This window comes from Vipera berus (genome assembly GCF_964194415.1).
Source record: "Vipera berus genome assembly, chromosome: 1".
Taxonomy (NCBI): Eukaryota; Metazoa; Chordata; class Lepidosauria; order Squamata; family Viperidae; genus Vipera; species Vipera berus.
In genome coordinates this window covers 2746287-2764462 of record NC_138202.1, presented here as the reverse complement: position 1 = coordinate 2764462, position 18176 = coordinate 2746287, and the positions used below count along the sequence as shown (strand labels likewise).

Here is an 18176-nt window from a genome sequence, read left to right as displayed (position 1 = left end):
CAATGACAATGGTGGCAGGACGCATTTTGCAGCAGCAACAATGGTGACAGGATGTGCCTCACAGCGGTGGCAATGTGGGCAGGATATGCCTCACAGCAGCAGCCGCAGCATAATAGGTTTTGTAGTGGTGACAACAGCAGGAGCCCTGTGGCACTATAAGCAGGTGCGGTTAGGTTTAGGTTTATTAAATTTATATGCCGCCCTTCTCCCTGAGGACTCAGGGTGGCTCACAACAATAAAAAGTTAAAAGATATAAATACAAAAATTAAAAGGGGATTAAACAATATGAGAAATAAGAACAGTTTAAACCAATCAAGAACCAAATTTAAAAACTCCTGGCAGCTCCTGGGGAAAAAAGAGACATTCCCTGAAAGTAAGACCTAATGCCTCTTTTGGAAGCAAAAAAAAATATATAAGACCAGGTCTTATTTTGGGGAAAACATGGTATTCTTGAGTATCTGACTGATTAATTGATTGATTGAGTTACTGGAGCTTGCAGACCACTCAAATTCAGCAGGATTCTGTGTACCGCCAGAGAGCGAAAAGCTGGTCTCTGCTACTACTGATCTCTTCTCCCGCCCCTTACTTAGTACGTGATGTAGGAAAGGGTCACATTTCCTGTGATCTTGATAGTTTTGATGTTTTCAATAGGGACATAACGATAGGCGTAGCTGAAGAAGGGCTGGCTGTTGGCATAAATCTTGAACTTGTGGTTGTCGCAGTGGATTGAGAGCTGGGAAGAGAGGAAGGATGTTTAATGTGGCCAAATCAACACATCTGAATCACCTCCGATATTCCACTGAAGAGGGTCCATAGTACACACAATCTGCAGCTTGCATCAAAATCAAAAAGCACAGTAATCAAGGGGCTGGAGGCTTTGATTGCTTTCCAAGCACTTGAAAAGAATTTTGAGTGCTTTTTTTTAATCCCATTTATATCCCGCCCTTCTCCGAAGACTCAGGGCGGTTTACAATTTAAAGCACAAATCAATGTGCTTAGCAATAGCCTTCATTCTATGTATATGCCTGCTTATTAGGGCTTTCGCCGCCCCCCCCCCAGCGGCATTTTTTACAAAGTCAGCTTATTGCCCCCAACAATCTGGGTCCTCATTTTACCTACCTCGGAAGGATGGAAGGCTGAGTCAACCTTGAGCCTGGTGGGACTCGAACCTGCACTAATTGCAGGCAGCTGGTGTTACTGAAGGAGGCATTAGCCCACTGCTCCACCAAGGCTCAAGGCTTTTACCTTCCATCCTGTTTTCTCCCCTCTCTCCTGGGAATACAAAGACAATTTTCCAGGAGGGAGTTAAAAACGGGATTCTGTACGGTCTTCTGGAGATGCCTTCTGGAGGGTGCATTAATCCCACCAGCTTTCTGGAGGTTCAGATTTCAACTCTTCAAAGCTATGCTATTTGGGAATTATGGCAGATGGAAGGCACCAGCTGGATCTTCTCTCCATTCCCCACTGCCTATCTGCCTATCTTCTTCCTGGCCAACCAGCCAAGCCCTTTGCTGGAATCTAGGGGTGTGCGCATAATAGCAATAGCACTTAGACTTATACACTGTGTCCCAGTGCTTTATAGCCCTCTCTAAGCAGTTTACAGAGTCAGCATATTTGCCCCCAACAATCTGGGCCCTCATTTTACTGACCTCGGAAGGGTGGAAGGCTGAGTCAACCCTGTGCCAGTCAGGATCGAACTGCCGGCAGGGAGCAGAGTTAGCCTGCAATGCTGCATTCTAACCACCGCGCCACCAGGGCTCTTGAGAGAGAGAAAGAGAGCGAGAAAGAGACAGACAGATGGATAGAGACAAGAGACCGACAGAAGACAGAAAGATAGACAAGACATAGAGATACGATAGATAGATGAGTTAGCAATAGCACTTAAGACTTATATACTTATATACTTATATTCAAGGTTGACTCAGCCTTCCATCCTTCCAAGGTAGGTAAAATGAGGACCCAGATTGTTGGGGGCAATTAAGCTGACTTTGTAATAATGCTGCTTGGGGTGGGTGGGTATGAAAGCCCTAATAAGCAGGCATATACATAGAATGAAGGCTACTGCTAAGCTTGTAAGCCGCCCTGAGTCTTCGGAGAAGGGCGGGATATAAATGGAATTAAAATAAAATAAAAAAAATATACTGCTTCACGGTGCTTTAGAGCCCTCTCTAAGCGGTTTACAGAGTCAGCATATTTGCCCCCAACAAACTGGGCCCTCATTTTACTGACCTCAGAAGGGTGGAAGGCTGAGTCAACCTTGAGCCTGGTAAGATTCAAACTGCCAAACTGCAGGCAGCTGGCAGTCAGCAGAAGTAGCCTGCAGTACCCCATTCTAACCACTGCGCCACCACAGCTCATAAGCCAGGTAAAATAGGGGTGATACATGAATTGCATAGCTGTGGTTGCCATATTTTTTTTAGCCACCACCCTGCTGGAATCAAAACCAACTCACCTCAAAGTATTTCCCAGGTTGGAAAAGGTTAAAGAGCAGGTTGCGTTCCTCAGGTTCCCAGTTGCCATTCAGAAAACTGTTGCACACCATAGTTTTCTTTTCAAGGTGTGGGCTAATGGACAGAGCGATGTCCTGGCCAGCCGTCAACTTGATTTCAAACCTTGGAAAGAGAAAAAAAAAGCAGGCCTTTGGAATAACTAAAAAGGAAATCTGATTTCCTCTTGACTCTTAATCCAATAGCAGCCTGTCAGATGCTTCCATGGATGAAGGCTAAAGAAAAAAACAAACAAACAGCTGTTGTTTCTCCTTGTAAATATTATTTATTAGTAGACTGCTGCTAAATGTGTAAATTCTATTTAGCATTTTTGGTATTTTAGATATTTATTCTTTGCATTTATGTTGTGCCACAATCAAACCAACTCTATAAATCAGACAAACGCATTAAAATGCAAATTAAGCAGCCGTTTAGCAGTGAATAGCATTCTTCTGATGAAGAACAGCTGAACACCTGCTTAATGACAGTTTGGGTCCTAATCATCCTTTAAAGGCACCTCCTAAACCAGAGTTCCCCAAACCCTTTAACTTGTCAATGCCTTCATGAACTTTCAGATTCCCCACTTTGGTTGGCTCATTAGAACTGACAAAACACACATATTAGGCCAATTCTAGAACACTGTTCAACTGTCTGGAATCCTTACCGCATATCGTACATTAATACAATTGAGCGAGTTCAGAAGTACTTTACAAGGAAAGTCGTACATTCTTCTGTCCATAATAGAATACCTTACGCTACTAGGCTTGAAATTCTTGGCTTGGATAGTTTAGAATTGCAACACCTGTGGTCAGACTTAGGTATGGCATAGCATATAGTAATTGTAAATTGTACAGAGTAATGCTTTATCTGCAAATGACTTCTTTAGCTTTAATTGTAATGTAATGTGGGACGTGGTGGCTCAGTGGGTTAGGATGCTGAGCTTGTCGATCAGAAGGTCGGCAGTTTGGCGGGTCGAATCCCGAGTGCCATGTAACAGAGTGAGCACTTGTTACTCGTCCCAGCTTCTGCCAACCTAGCAGTTCGAAAGCACGTAAAAATGCAAGTAGAAAAATAGGGACCACTATGGTGGGAAGGTAACAGCGTTCCGTGCGCCTTTGGCGTCTAGTCATACCGGCCACATGACCACAGAGTTGTCCCCAGACAAACGCTGGCTCTTCGGCTTTGAAATGGAGATGAGCACCAGCCCCTAGAGTTGGAAACGACTAGCACGCATGTGCGGGGGAACCTTTACCTTACCTTTAATGTGTGCAAACAATTGCTTTAAATAATGTAAACTGCTCTAAACTCAATTGTAAAAAAATCATTTTTTGTAACAGAGTTGTCAAAATCTGGAATGTTTGACCTGATTCAGTTGTCCCAGCCATTAGCTTTCACAGTTTTAATTCTAACTTAACTTCTATGGCCCTCACTCCATATTTAAGAGGTCCCTAAGGAGGCATGCATAAGTGCACTAAAGTGCCTATTGTCACTTACACATTTTAATTTTCTTATTTTGCTTGTTTAAGTTTGTGATTTTTGTCTGATGAGTAAATAAAAGCAAAATAATAAAATAAAATCAAAGCCTGCTAATAGCCCTTACTTCTTCTTGTGGTAGTGAATTCCTCAGGCTATGTGTGGAGTTGTGCATCCACTCCCCACAACTTCCTTGTTCTCTGGGCTGAGCATGCAGACATTCAGGAGAGATGGGAGAGTTGGAGAAAGGAGATGAACTGGGAAAGATCTATGACAGGCCCTAACAGTGTCATTTTGTTGTGCCAAAGCCAAACTGGAGCCTGGTGTCCAACTTGAAGGCTGAAGGCAAGATGGGCTGAAATATATGATGTCAGGGAGACACCAGCAGGGTGGGACCTGTGGCACCAACTATAGAAGGACAGTGGGCACAATGGTTACAGTTCCATTCCTCTGCCCAAGCCCCAAAATGCATGCAGAAAAAGAGAGCCAAGACCTTTTAGCGTTCTTCGGAATAGTGCCTCGTACTGTGATGGTCCTGTTGGCTTTCAGACCTCCAGGGATGTCGCATATGTAGGGCACTGGCTGAAATAGGCAAGAATACAGATTACTCTTAATGTCCCCCTCTGACCCATGGCACTTGTCCCTGCTAGCTCAGGTTAAGGTAGTTACAGTCCAGTAGGTCTTGGGGTGCCAACAGGGAGACGCACAACATGGGTAGAAGTCAGCTTGAGGGATCTTGCGTTGGATGGATATTTTACAAGCCAGGCAGATAAGGCATTGACTGGGTTCAAGTGGTTTTCTTGCTTAGCAGGGATGTCCGCAGCATATAGTCAAAATAGTCAGGATGGCAGACTGGACCTTCAAAGTCCAATCTATTGTTTATGTGCAATGAACAGCAACAAAACAATAGTTGGGGTTGTGACAGTGTTGGCATGGCTGCTGGGCTGCCAATTTTTTTTTTAAAATCACATGCTGTGAAAGTCCCTGGTTTACTTCATCACAAAAGACTGAGTTTATAGAACTTGGTTGTAAGAGCTGATTTCCTGGTGCAAACTATAGATCTTTCTTTTTCCTCTGCCACACATTAGCCCAACAGCCTTCTTCCAACCCAATTTCTTTGGTTTAAGTAGAAATTTCCTGAGTGATGGGGTGTGGGTACCTTTTGACACGGGGGAAAGGGACTAATATTAACCGCCTCCTTAACCATAAAGAAGCTAATTCTCCCTTAAATATTCCACTCACTGTTCCTTTTTCCCCCTTCCATGTGATTTTAGAAGCTTGTGAACCAAACCAATCATGCATTTGGCAGATTACTGAATTTCCAGAATTTCCAGTTTCTAGTCTCTTGTTCACCATAACTGCCGGTTAAGCCAAACACTAGAAAATACTCAGCTCCTTGAATTCTACATGAATACACTCAGACAAATTCACCACCTCCTGGTTTATGCTCCATCCCACAAATCCGGGCTAAAGTAAGGAGAGACAGGTTGGGTTAGGACAGGGGTCTCCAACCCCCAGTCCATGGACCAGTACTGGGCTGCGGCATGCCACCAACAGGGCTGCACAAACAAGCAAAACCTCATCCATGGGATACAGGCAGCACACAAAACCACGCACTCTCCAGTCCGTGGAAAAACCTTTCTCCACGGAACCAGTCCCTGGTGCCCAAAAGGTTGGGGACCTCTAGGTTAGGAAGTCTCTTAGTACTTACTGGGTAGTAGATTGCAGGGCCCATCATTATCTGGTGGGAAAGAAATTCAAAGAGACTGTTAACAACTCCATGTTTTTCTCCTAAAATCCCTAGCCCTGCATGACCTTGTGGCTACCCCTGCTTTTTTCCTTCTGAGTATTTACAGGAAGATTTTGTGATTTCCCATATGCAGGACTTGGCAAAGTGGCCTAAAGGATAGGAAGACAACAGTGGCTGAGTTTGTGTGTCACATTGTGTGCCAGGTTAGTTGAAGCTTTCATGGGTGCTTTTCAACTACTTCTTCAACCCAGTTAGTTTTAACCAGGACTGGTTTATCAGACATAGCTTAGCCTGTTGCAAATCACTCAGTTATGTCAATGGGGGAAAGAAATTAGGTGTATTATGTTAACCTTGCAGTACTCAAGTGTGCCAGAAATTCTATTGTGCTAGAGAGGCGGAAAAAGGACTCTTACCGTATTTTCCGGCGTATAAGATGACTTTTTAACCCATGAAAATCATCTCAAAAGTTGGGGGGTCGTCTTATACGCCCAGTCGTCTTATACGCCGGAAAATCAGTGAGCCCGGGAAGGCACACCCTCCCCTCTCACTGTGGAGGAAGCAGGGCAGGCTGGCATCTGGCAGGAGCCGGCAGGGCAGTCCTGCGCACGCGTGCACTCCCCAGCTGTTAAGGAGCACTCCTTAGCAGCCGGGGAGTGCGCGCGTGTGCAGGACTGCCCTGCCGGCTCCCGCCCGACGCTCTTCCCTCTTGAGGCAGAGGACTCTTGAAAATCATCTCAAAAGTTGGGGGGGTCGTCTTATACGCCCAGTCGTCTTATACACCAGAAAATACAGTATATCACAGGCCAGGCTCTGGACTCAGATTCTGAGTCCGAGATTGTCCAGCTGATCCTATGGAATGTCAGCCTTAGGAAGACCAAGCCTGACATCACACAAGACTGATGAGTCACAGCACCACCTGAACCATTGGACTTGCCCTGACAGGATGACATTAGCCTTCCCAGTCTAGGGTTAGTAGAAAAGAGAGCAGAACAGAGAAAGTCTTTAGTCTACTTGCCAAGCAAAGGAGTAGCAATTGTCTGTGCCTCTCTTCCCTTTGTTGACATCTGGCTCCAGTGATATTTATGAGTGGATTTTGCATCTTGGAGTTTTGATTTCTGGACTGGCTGACAACTTTGACCCCACTTTGGAACCTTGGGTTGACTCTGGACGACTCTTCAGCATATTCCCATTCACAACTTTACAGGGAAGCCCTCACTTCGTTTATATTCCTTTTTTTTCCACTATAAATTGTTCACCCATATGATAAAATGATAATTGCTCAAGAAACGTAGTGTATATGTATATATGTGTACATGTGTTTGTGTGTGTGTGTGTAGCTGAAGCTTGTATGGTAACAAAGCAACTGTACTTAAGTTGTCTCCTAAGACACAATTAGGGATTGTCACCTTGGTTGTGCAAAAACCTAGAAAATTTTTTGTACCAAGCAAAAAAAATATACCATGGTTAAGTGATCATCCACTAGGACTCCAAGTTCCCTCTCACAGTTACTGTTTTTAAGCCAGGTCTCACCCAGTCTGTACTTGTACCTTTGGTTTTTCCTGCCTAAATGTAAAACTTTGCTTTTCTCCCCATTGAAACTCATTTTGTTGGATAGGGCCCATTGTTCAAGTTTGTCAACATCTTTTTGGATCCTGAGTTTATCTTCTGGGGTGTTGGCTACTCCTGTCAGTTTGGTGTCATCTGCAAATTTGATGAGTTCCCCTTCAATTCCCTCATCTAAGTCATTTATGATATTGAAGAGTACTGGGCCTAAGATGGAACCTTGTGGTATCCCACTGCTTACTTCTCTCAATGAGCCTTGGTGGAGCAGTGGGCTAGCCAATGCCTCCTTAAGTAACACCAGCTGCCTGCAATTAGTGCAGGTTCGCATCCCACCAGGCTCAAGGTCGACTCAGCCTTCCATTCTTCCGAGGTAGGTAAAATGAGGACCCAGATTGTTGGGGGCAATTAAGCTGACTTTGTAATAATGCCGCTTGGGGTGTGTGTGTGTGAAAGCCCTAATAAGCAGGCATATACATAGAATGAAGGCTACTGCTAAGCTTGTAAGCCGCCCTGAGTCTTCGGAGAACGGCGGGATATAAATGGAATTAAAATAAATAAATAAATAAATGTGGATGTAGCACCACTGAGGACTATTCGTTGAGCACAGTTTGCCAGCCAGCTATGGATCCATCTGGTGGTGATGTTGTCTATTCCACCTTTTCCTAGCTTACCAAGGAGTAGGTTGTGGTCTACTTTGTCAAATGCCTTACTGAAATCTAAGTACGTATACTATGTCTACTGTGTTTCGCTGGTCTACTAGTTTAGTCACTTTATCGAAGAATGAGATAAGATTGGTTTGGCGTGATCTGTTTTTAACAAATCTGTGCTAGCTACTAATTATAACTTTGTTTGCTTCCAGTTATTAGCAGATCTGTTTTTTCTTCATTATCTTTTCTAGGATCTCCCCAGGTATTGATGTTAAACTGGTCTGCAGTTTCCTGGGTCTGTTTTTTTCCCCTTTCCTGAAGATAGGGACCACATCATCCCTTTTCCAATCCTCAGGTACTTCCCTGGTGCTCCAAGATTTATGAAAGATGTGGTGCAACGGTTCTGAGCATTTTCAGAACTCTGGGATGTAGCCTGTCGGGTCCCAGTGATTTATATTCATCGAGGTCGGATAGGTGTTCTCTTACCATTTTCTTGCTTATTTTAATTTTTGTTTCTAGTATGTCTTTTGCAGTGTTTTTTTTGTATGTTGGGCTATGGTTTCTTTTTGTGTGAAGACTGATGTAAAGTATGAGTTAAGTAACTCTGATTTCTCCCTATTGAGGACCCAGATTGTTGGGGGCAATAAGCTGACTTTGTAATAATGCCGCTTGGGGTGTGTGTGAAAGCCCTAATAAGCAGGCATATACATAGAATGAAGGCTACTGCTAAGCTTGTAAGCCACCCTGAGTCTTCGGAGAAGGGCGGGATATAAATGGAATTAAAATAAAAAAAATAAAAAATAAATATTGCCTGTAATTTCCTTGCTATCTTCTCTCTTTAGTGGGCCTACAGTTTCCTTGACTTTTTTCTTGTTTTTAATATGTTGGACTAGAAGACTAGAAGACCTCCAAGTTTCTATTCTATTCTATTCTATTCTATTCTATTCTATTCTATTCTATTCTATTCTATTCTATTCTATTCTATTCTATTCTATTCTATGCTATGCCATGCCATGCCATGCCATGCCATGCCATCATTCTATTCTATTCTATTCTATTCTATTCTATTCTATTCTATTCTATTCTATTCTATTCTATTCTATTCTATTCTATTCTATCCTGTAATTCTATTCCACTCCATTCCATTCCATTCCATTCCATATTCTATTCTATTCTATTCTATTCTATTCTATTCTATTCTATTCTATTCTATTCTATTCTATTCTATTCTATTCTATTCTATTCTTTTCTATTCTATTCTATTCTATTCTATTCTATTCTATTCTATTCTATTCTATTCTATTCTATTCTATTCTATTCTATTCCATCTCTTCATTCTATTCTATTCTATTCTATTCTATTCTATTCTATTCTATTCTATTCTATTCTATTCTATTCTATTCTATTCTATTCTATTCTATTCTATTCTATTCTATTCTATTCTATTCTATTCTATTCTATTCTATCCTGTAATTCTATTCCACTCCATATTCTATTCCATTCCATTCCATTCCATTCCATATTCTATTCTATTCTATTCTATTCTATTCTATTCTATTCTATTCTATTCTATTCTATTCTATTCTATTCTATTCTATTCTATTCTATTCTATTCTATTCTATTCTTTTCTATTCTATTCTATTCTATTCTATTCTATTCTATTCTATTCTATTCTATTCTATTCTATTCTATTCTATTCTATTCTATTCTATTCTATTCTATTCTATTCTATTCTATTCTATTCCATCTCTTCATTCTATTCTATTCTATTCTATTCTATTCTATTCTATTCTATTCTATTCTATTCTATTCTATTCTATTCTATTCTATTCTATTCTATTCTATTCTAAACATCTGCAAGGAAGAGAGCAGGACCTTGGCCTGCGGTAAATTTGTTCCCTGTTCATTTGCTGCATACCCTCTGATGGTTATTTTTGGTAGCATGCAAAGTCTGTAAGCCAAGACAACTGATGACCCAAAGGGGCCACATTGTTAGAATGGTGTATGAAAAGAGTGCCTGGAGGAGAGAAAGAAAAAGTGGTATCTTAATGGTTGAATCAGTTCAGAATCAATGCCCAAAGAGAGATCAAGGATCAGAAGGTGTCAACTTGTCGATAACAAACACTAACCATATTCCCCTTTGTTGGTCCTCCCATCACGATCAGAGAATGCAGCTGCAAATTTCCATCGACATTGATGTCCTGCACCCTTTGTGGTGGAATTCTGTGCCTATAGGTACAAAAGGGCTTCCTGTTCACCAGGACCTGTAGGATCAAAGGGATCAAGTCTCAATTGGGATCATCCATTTTCTTTGCAGGGAAAAAAAACTACCCCAAAGCTGAGCGGGGTGGGCATAGAGAGGATCAAATAGATCCAAGTATGTACATGTAAAAAGAGAGTCTGTGGTAGCACCGTGGTTAGAATGCAAACTCCAGGAGTTTGATTCTGACTGGCTCAAGGATGATTCAGCCTTCCATCCTTCTGAAGTAGGTAAAATGAGGACCCAGATTGTTAGGGGCAAGATGCGGACTTGTGCAGGCTCTTCAAACCTGGCCCTTTTATGACTTGTGGACTTCAACTCCCAGAATTCCTCAGCCAGCGTGCCAGGCTGAGGAATTCTGAGAGTTGAAGTCCACAAGTCATAAAAGGGCCAAGTTTGAAGACCCCTGGTGTAGTGCAATATAAGTCTAAATGATATTGCTATTTCACTGATACCCGTTTTCTTTCCCTTCACCAAAATGTTTTCCCTTCAGCTACAGGTCATCCTCATTTAGTGTCTGTCTGCAATTAGGACAGTGATGAAATAGTAACTTTGAGACCAGTCCTGGCATTCACAACTTTCACAGGACTATAAAGCAAAGTAAAGCTGAAGTGTGATCAGAAACACAGTGGCAGTTTCTTTTAGGAACTTCATTTAATGATTAAGTTGTTGGTCCCAGTTGTTGTGAAACAAGGACTACCTGTACATCACTTAAACCCCATCTGGAAGATATGAAATTGGGAAAATCAGTACTAAATACGTTATGGTTCATTCCGGAAAAAATTGTGAATACTGGAGGGGAGAGGGGAAAACAAAGAGGCACCTGCAGTCCCAAAAATGATCTGTCACATGAACCAACCTGGTATTGGTCTTTATCGACAATGAAGATGACCTCAAAATGCTCGCGTTCTCGGAGGACCATCTTGTGTTTCTCTTCCCATCCCCACCTGCTACCGTGCAATGTGTTGAGTCCAATGTGATTATAAACAAAGGTAGGGATGAAGTGGAGGGGAATGTTGTTCAACTCAGTATAGGTACAGGCAAAGTTCACCCGGAACCACACTGGGAAACTGGAAGAGACAGAGAATAAAAGAAGGGGAAAATTAAATGGGAGGTGCAGGAATCTCAGAATACAGTTCTCTCTTCCTCCCTTCTCCATTGGCCTGAGTCTGGAATCTGTAGGATGCTGAATTTTTGCTTGAGGAAAAGAATCAAGTTCCTCACCCTCATGGCTTAGTTGGAGTTGGAAGAAGCAGGAACTGGAGCTACCTGAAGAATCAAAAAAGTCTTTAGTCTTGGCATAGAATTTGGCTTATCTAAACTACCTTTGAATTGAAGCCTTTGAACTATGGTGCTGGAGAAGACTCCTGCGAGTTCCTTGGACTACAAGGCGATCAAACCGGTCAGTCCTAGAGGAGATCCACCCTGACTGCTCTTTAGAAGGCCAGATCCTGAAGTTGAAATTCAAATACTTTGGCCACCTAATGAGAAGGAAGGACTCACTGGAGAAGAGCCTAATGCTGGGAAAGATTGAGGGCAAGAGAAGAAGGGGACGACAGAGAAGGAGGTGGCTGGATGGAGTCACTGAAGCAGGAGGCGTGAGCTTAGATGGACTCCAGAAGATGGTAGAGGACAGGAAGGCCTGGAGGAACATTGTCCATAGGGTCGCGATGGGTCGGACACGACTTCGCAACTAACAACAACAACAACAACAAACTACCCTTAATAGCATAATAATCTTATTACCATTATTTTGAGTAAGATAGCATCATGACCTTCCTATGAGCCCCCAAAGGGACATTACCTTTTGGAGTGTTTGGGCACTGTGCCTTCCACATGTACAGACATTCCAGGTTGGAGTCCACCGGGGACAGGTTGATGGTAAGGGAGAATCTGAAACACAGTAAATGATGAAGCAAACCAATGACTTTAGTGTAAAACAGAACTTTGACTTTCTAAGCAGCCAACCACAACCCATGTATCAGCCTTTCCATATGGCTTCTGAGTCAATCAAAGATCTCCTGAGAGAGCCTCTGCTAAGGATTATTTCCTCAACATGGCAGGAAAAGGAAGGCCTGGAGGAAGCACCAGAACTGCAGCCATGGACCAGCTCTGTCTTAATTCTATGGGTGATTGAGCAAGACTGGCTGGATGCCAGCATCTTATCCAATCTCTCCATGCACTGGAGGAACTTTTAAGGAAAGGAGAAACTTACCTCCTTCCTAGGACTGAGAGAAATTGGCTCAAGGTCCCCCATCTGGCTTTGTGGCCAAAGCAGAAGTACAACTCAAGGTCTCCTGGTTTTTAGTTTGATGCCTTAGTCACTATGCCTAGTTCACTCCCTTCCTTCCAGCAACACTTAACTGTACTTTAATTAAGTAGCAAAGAGATTAATTTTAAAGGGGGAAGATACTCTGGATAGTATTACTCTTGATAGTATTGAATGTTTCATAATAGGCTTTCCCTACTCTGCTCTTCACCCCTGACAGTCTTTTTTCTCTCTCTCTCTCCCAAACTCTCTCCAGCCTGTGAAAGAAAGAAAAACGTTTGGTGATGCAATCTCTCATGCCATCTTTCAGAGTACATGGGAATGATCAAACACAGAGGGATGGCTGCTCCATAGTACTGTTCTGTACCAGCCTGCTACCGGCCCTGCAGAAAAGGGAGGGACAAACGGCAAGAGGCTGGAATTAAGCCTGCCAAATTTATTAACATAAAACAGCAAAACAAGACACCAACCATGAAACAGGAGCTATGAAACAGGAGCTATTCAAACGGTTGCCTTCAGCAAACCAGCCCTCCCACGCATTCCCCTTTTATACAGTTCAGGGTGTGGCTTCTCTCTACCTCCTTCCGAGGTGCCCCATTGCCTTCCTCTGTTTACTCCTGATTGACTGCCTCCTGCGTCGGGCGTCCTTGAACAGGGCCAGCTGTGGGTCATCTTCATCCACGCTGTCAGGCTCACACAGCTGGGTCTCCGTCGTGACCAGGTGGGAGGGGCCTGGCTGAGGGCTCTCATCAGCAAGCTCTCCAACCCCCTCAGCAAGCTCTTCAACACCCCCCTCCTCCTCTGAGTTGTCCGACCCAACTGCCGAACCCACAGGCTGACCCTGAATCACAACACGTACACATTTGATAGCAGCCACCCTGTCTTTAGCTTTAGGGAGGACTGGTGGACCAAAAAAAAATCTTCATGAAGCAGCATAAAGGAGAATTGGGAGAGAGAGAAAAAAAAAGACTGTCGGGGGGGGGGGAAAGAGCAGATCAGAGAAAGTCTATTAAGCAACTCACCAAGCAAAAGAATAAACCTTCTCATAAGTAACAATTGGCTGCAGCCTGTGTAAGAGATTTGCTCTGCCTCTGTTCCTTTTGCTGACATCCGGCTCCTGTGACATTTATGTGTGGATTTTACTTCTTGGAGTTCTGATTTCTGGAATGGCTGAGAACTGAAACCTTGGACTGACTCTGGATGACTGTTTGGCATGACTCTTTCCATTGACAAAGCAAATGTGTTCACTGTAAATTTTTCTGCCTCAAAATAAACTGATAATTGCCCAAGAAACTCTGTGTTTGTGTGCATGTGGGTTTGTGTGGAGATGGAAAGACTTGCTCTCCCTCTGTTCCCTTTGTTGCTTTTAGCGGCATGGGTGACATCTGAGGAGAGAAGAGAAGAGAAGAGAAGAGAAGAGAAGAGAAGAGAAGAGAAGAGAAGAGAAGAGAAGGAAGGAAGGAAGGAAGGAAGGAAGGAAGGAAGGAAGGAAGGAAGGAAGGAAGGAAGGAAGGAAGGAGGGAGGGAGGGAGGGAGGGAGGGAGGGAGGGAGGGAGGGAAGGAAGGAAGGAAGGAAGGAAGGAAGGAAGGAAGGAAGGAAGGAATCATAATAGAGCTGGAAGGGACCTTGGAGGTCTTCTAGTCCAGCCCCTTGCTCAAGCAGGAGAACCTATACCATCTCAAACAAGTAACTGTCCAGTCTCTTCTTAAAAACCTTCACTGATAGAGCACCCATGATTTCTGGGAGTAAGCTGTTCCACTGGTTAATTGTACTCACTGTTAGGGGATTGAAGCAGTCCAGAATCAATTCCCAGAGAGAGATCAAAATCAGGAGGGGCCAACTTGTCAATTGTAAATACTTACCAAGTTCTCCATCTTTGCTTCTCCTATCACATGCAAAGATTGCAGCTCCAGGTCTCCGTCAACCCTAATTTCCCGCATGTTTTGAGGCGGCATTCTGTGTCCAAAGGTACAATATAGCTTCCTGTTCACCAGAATCTATCAGAGGGCAAAGCCAAGGGGTTCAAGACTCATTTGGGATCATCCATTTTCTTTGGAGGAAAAACCTGTTTATTCTTGCCAGGAACACATCCCACCCGAAAGCTGAGCAAGTAGCGATAGAGGAGATCAAACAAGTCAAAATGTGTACATGTAAAAAGGGACAGGCCTTTATTTCACTAATAATCTTTTTTTCCCCTAGACCAAAATGTTTTCCCTTCAGCTACAGATCATCCTCATCCTCATCCTGCCCTGGTTAGAATACAGTGTTGATCCTAACTGGCTCAAGGTTGATTCAGCCTTCCATCCTTCTGAGGTCGATAAAATGAGGAACCAGATTGTTGGGGGACAATATGCTGACTCTGTAGCTTGCTTAGAGAGGGCTATAAAGCAGTACAAAGTGGCACATAAGTCTAAGTGCTACTGGTATTGCAATTTGGTGACCGTTTGCAGTTACTACAATGATGAAATAGTAACTATGAGACCAATCCTGACATTTACAACCTTCAAAGTCTGATTATAAACACAGTATTGTTTGCACTTAGTGAACTACATCACTTAATCACATAACTTAAGTTGCTGGTCCCAGTTCTTGTTAAATGAGGACTACCTATACATCACTACATCACCTAGTACGGGTGTATTGTGACTACTCTTCTCATCTTTCCTATTACCTAATTCCTTATCTTTCTTCTGACTGTAACTTTGCTGTTTGTATCATGATTTATGTTGATTGTTTTTACTCATATCCTTGTATGATTTATATTGATTGTTTATTTAGTATCCTATGACTATCGCTAAGTGTTGTATCTTATGATTTATGAGGATTATATTTTATGGTTATGATCATGAGTTATCACTTCTTGCTTATATGTACACTAAGAACGTATGCACCAGAGGCAAACTGTGTATCCAATCACACTTGATCAATATTTTTTTTATTCTATTCTATTCTATTCTATTCTATTCTATTCTATTCTATTCTATTCTATTCTATTCTATTCTATTCTATTCTATTCTATTCTGTTCTGTTCTGTTCTGCTGTTCTGTTCTGTTCTGTTCTGTTCTGTTCTGTTCTATTCTATTCTATTCTATTCTATTCTATTCTATTCTATTCTATTCTATTCTATTCTATTCTATTCTATTCTACTCTACTCTACCCTACCCTACCCTACCCTACTCTACTCTACTCTACTCTACTCTACTCTACTCTGCATTCTATTCTATTCTATTCTATTCTATTCTATTCTATTCTATTCTATTCTATTCTATTCTATTCTATTCTATTCTATTCTATTCTATTCTATTCTATTCTATTCTATTCTATTCTATTCTACTCTACTCTACTCTCTATTCTATTCTATTCTATTCTATTCTATTCTATTCTATTCTATTCTATTCTATTCTACTCTACTCTGCTATTCTATTCTATTCTATTCTATTCTATTCTATTCTATTCTATTCTATTCTATTCTATTCTATTCTATTCTATTCTATTCTATTCTATTCTTAAATCCAACCTGGAAGATATGAAGTTGGGAAAGTCAGTGTTAAATACATTCATGGTCCATTACCGAGAAAGGGTGAATTCTGGGGGAGGGGGGATGAAGTGTCACCTAAAGTCCCAAAGGAGCCTCTATCATGTGTACCAACCTGGTATCCAGTGTTATTGACAATGAAGATGATTTCAAATTTCTCACCCTTTCGGAAGGGCATCTTGTGATGTTCTTCCTTTCCCCACTTCCCATCCCAAAATGTGTTGAGCACAGTTTTGTCAATATCAAACTGAGGACTGAAGTGGAAGGTAACGTCTGCCCCCTCGTGACGACAACAGGCAAAGTACACACAAAATCTGGAGAAAAGAGGACAATTAAATAAGAGGTGGAGGAATCCCAGAGTGGAGTTCTGCTTTCCCCCACACCTCCGCCGCCACCCTTTTGCTTTGTGTTGAAGCTACCATCTGTAGAGTACTAGATTTTTGCTTGAAGAGAAGAGCCAAGTCTCTAGCCCTCATGGCTTAATTGTTGGAAGAAGCAGGAAGTGGAACTATCTGAAGAATTTAAGAAAGGCTTTAATCTTGGTAGAGAATTTGGGTTGTATAAACTGCCCCTAACAACATGATAATCTTATTACTTTTATTCTGGCTAAGGAAACACCTTTCTCTTCCTGTGAGCCCCAAAAAGAATGTTACCTTTTGACACGTTTGGGCACTGTGCCTTGCACATATATAGACATCCCAGTATGGAGTCCACCAGGGACAGAATGATGATAAGGGAGAGTCTGGAAGACAGAAAACGGTCAATCAAAGAAATGACTTTACTGCAAAACACAACTTTGGCTTTCAAACCAGCCAACTGAAACTCATGCCTTGTATCAGCCTTTTCATGGAGCTTCAGGGTCAAACAAAGACCTCTAGAGAGGGCCTTTGCTAAGGATTAATCCACTCCAACATGGCAGGGGAAGGAAGGTGTGGAAGAAGCAGCAGAACTGCCGCCACGGACTCATTCTGCTTCATGGATGTTCAGTGGATTGAGCCAGACTTGCAGGAGTCAGCCAGAGAACAATAGAAATAGAAAGACAATATAAATAGTTTAAGAAATGACTTCAGATCTTCTTCTTCTTCTACAGCAGATACCAACTTATTATCCCAAGAAGAAAATATACATGTAGCTCAGGAGTGAACGCTGGAGTCCTAGAACATTACAGAAGAGCCACTGCCAAGGCAATGGTGAGTTAAGAGGGGATTGAGCCCCACCCAAGAAAGTGACCTGAAAAGTGTCTGTTCCAACTCTATGATTCTGTTATTCTGAGTGGCAGAATCTGGGAATGGAGTTAAAAGAGGAATCAGCCTAGAATTGCTATGTAGCCATAAGCAGACTAAGTCTAAACCCTTTTAAATTCTGTTGAACTTTATCTAACCCCAAGCAGGTGGTGACTGTTAGCTGAGAATATTCCTGTGCGTAGGCATGAATTTAAATCAGTTTAACTGATTTTTTTTACATGTGACCCTGATCTTTCACGCCTGACATAGAATTAGTTCTATTCTGATATGATAACCATCACTAATTATAATTCTATGATTGCTGCCATCTTCAATTTTATATACAAATTTCATATTTATCTGTCCTTCCCCAGATAGAAATGTGCTGTTAACATGGTCTCATTCCTTTCACGTTCAAACCAAATAACTAAAAAAACAGTGACACGCACGTGACAGTATCACATAAATTATGAAATTAGTTGCTTGCGGACACAATTCACCGCAGCTTAGCAGACACCCTCATGCACGTTTCATGCCTTGCCATTTTTCCCATAGTAGAGATCTAAATCCTTCATTAAATTCCTTCTTTGCCTTCATTTGCGAGATATAAATCCACCCCATTTCTTGCTCAGTCCCCAGGGGGAACCTTGACCCCAATATGGCTGCTGGATCTATTTTTGAGGGGTCAGATATTGGGGAAAAATGTAAAAACTGGCCAAATATTTTTGGTTCTTTCCGTTAGCATTCAGGCTGCTCTCTCCCTTCCTATTGTGATGATGCTCTGGAGATGCTTCAAGTTTTTTATTTTTTATTTTTATTTTTTTTAATTCCATTTATATCCCGCCCTTCTCCGAAGACTCAGGGCAGCTTACAAGCTTAGCAGTAGCCTTCATTCTATGTATATGCCTGCTTATTAGGGCTTTCACACACACCCCCAAGCGGCATTATTACAAAGTCAGCTTATTGCC

The 18176-nt window shown here is 42.2% G+C and overlaps 1 protein-coding gene across 1 annotated transcript in view; it reads right to left on the bottom strand.

Moving 5' to 3' along the window:
• Positions 1-241: 241 nt before the first annotated feature.
• Positions 242-18176, bottom strand: part of LOC308676886 (galectin-6-like) — a 35147-nt gene continuing 17212 nt past the window's right edge. Inside the window, exons 9-18 of the mRNA XM_081342944.1 lie at positions 16639-16727; positions 16101-16299; positions 14313-14447; positions 11985-12073; positions 11040-11250; positions 10050-10184; positions 5671-5700; positions 4453-4541; positions 2453-2612; positions 242-733 (exon numbers count right to left, since the gene is read on the bottom strand). Of these exons, the coding sequence (XP_081199070.1) occupies positions 587-733; positions 2453-2612; positions 4453-4541; positions 5671-5700; positions 10050-10184; positions 11040-11250; positions 11985-12073; positions 14313-14447; positions 16101-16299; positions 16639-16727 (1284 nt within the window). The 3' untranslated portion in view covers positions 242-586. The remainder of the gene's footprint in view (positions 734-2452; positions 2613-4452; positions 4542-5670; positions 5701-10049; positions 10185-11039; positions 11251-11984; positions 12074-14312; positions 14448-16100; positions 16300-16638; positions 16728-18176) is intronic.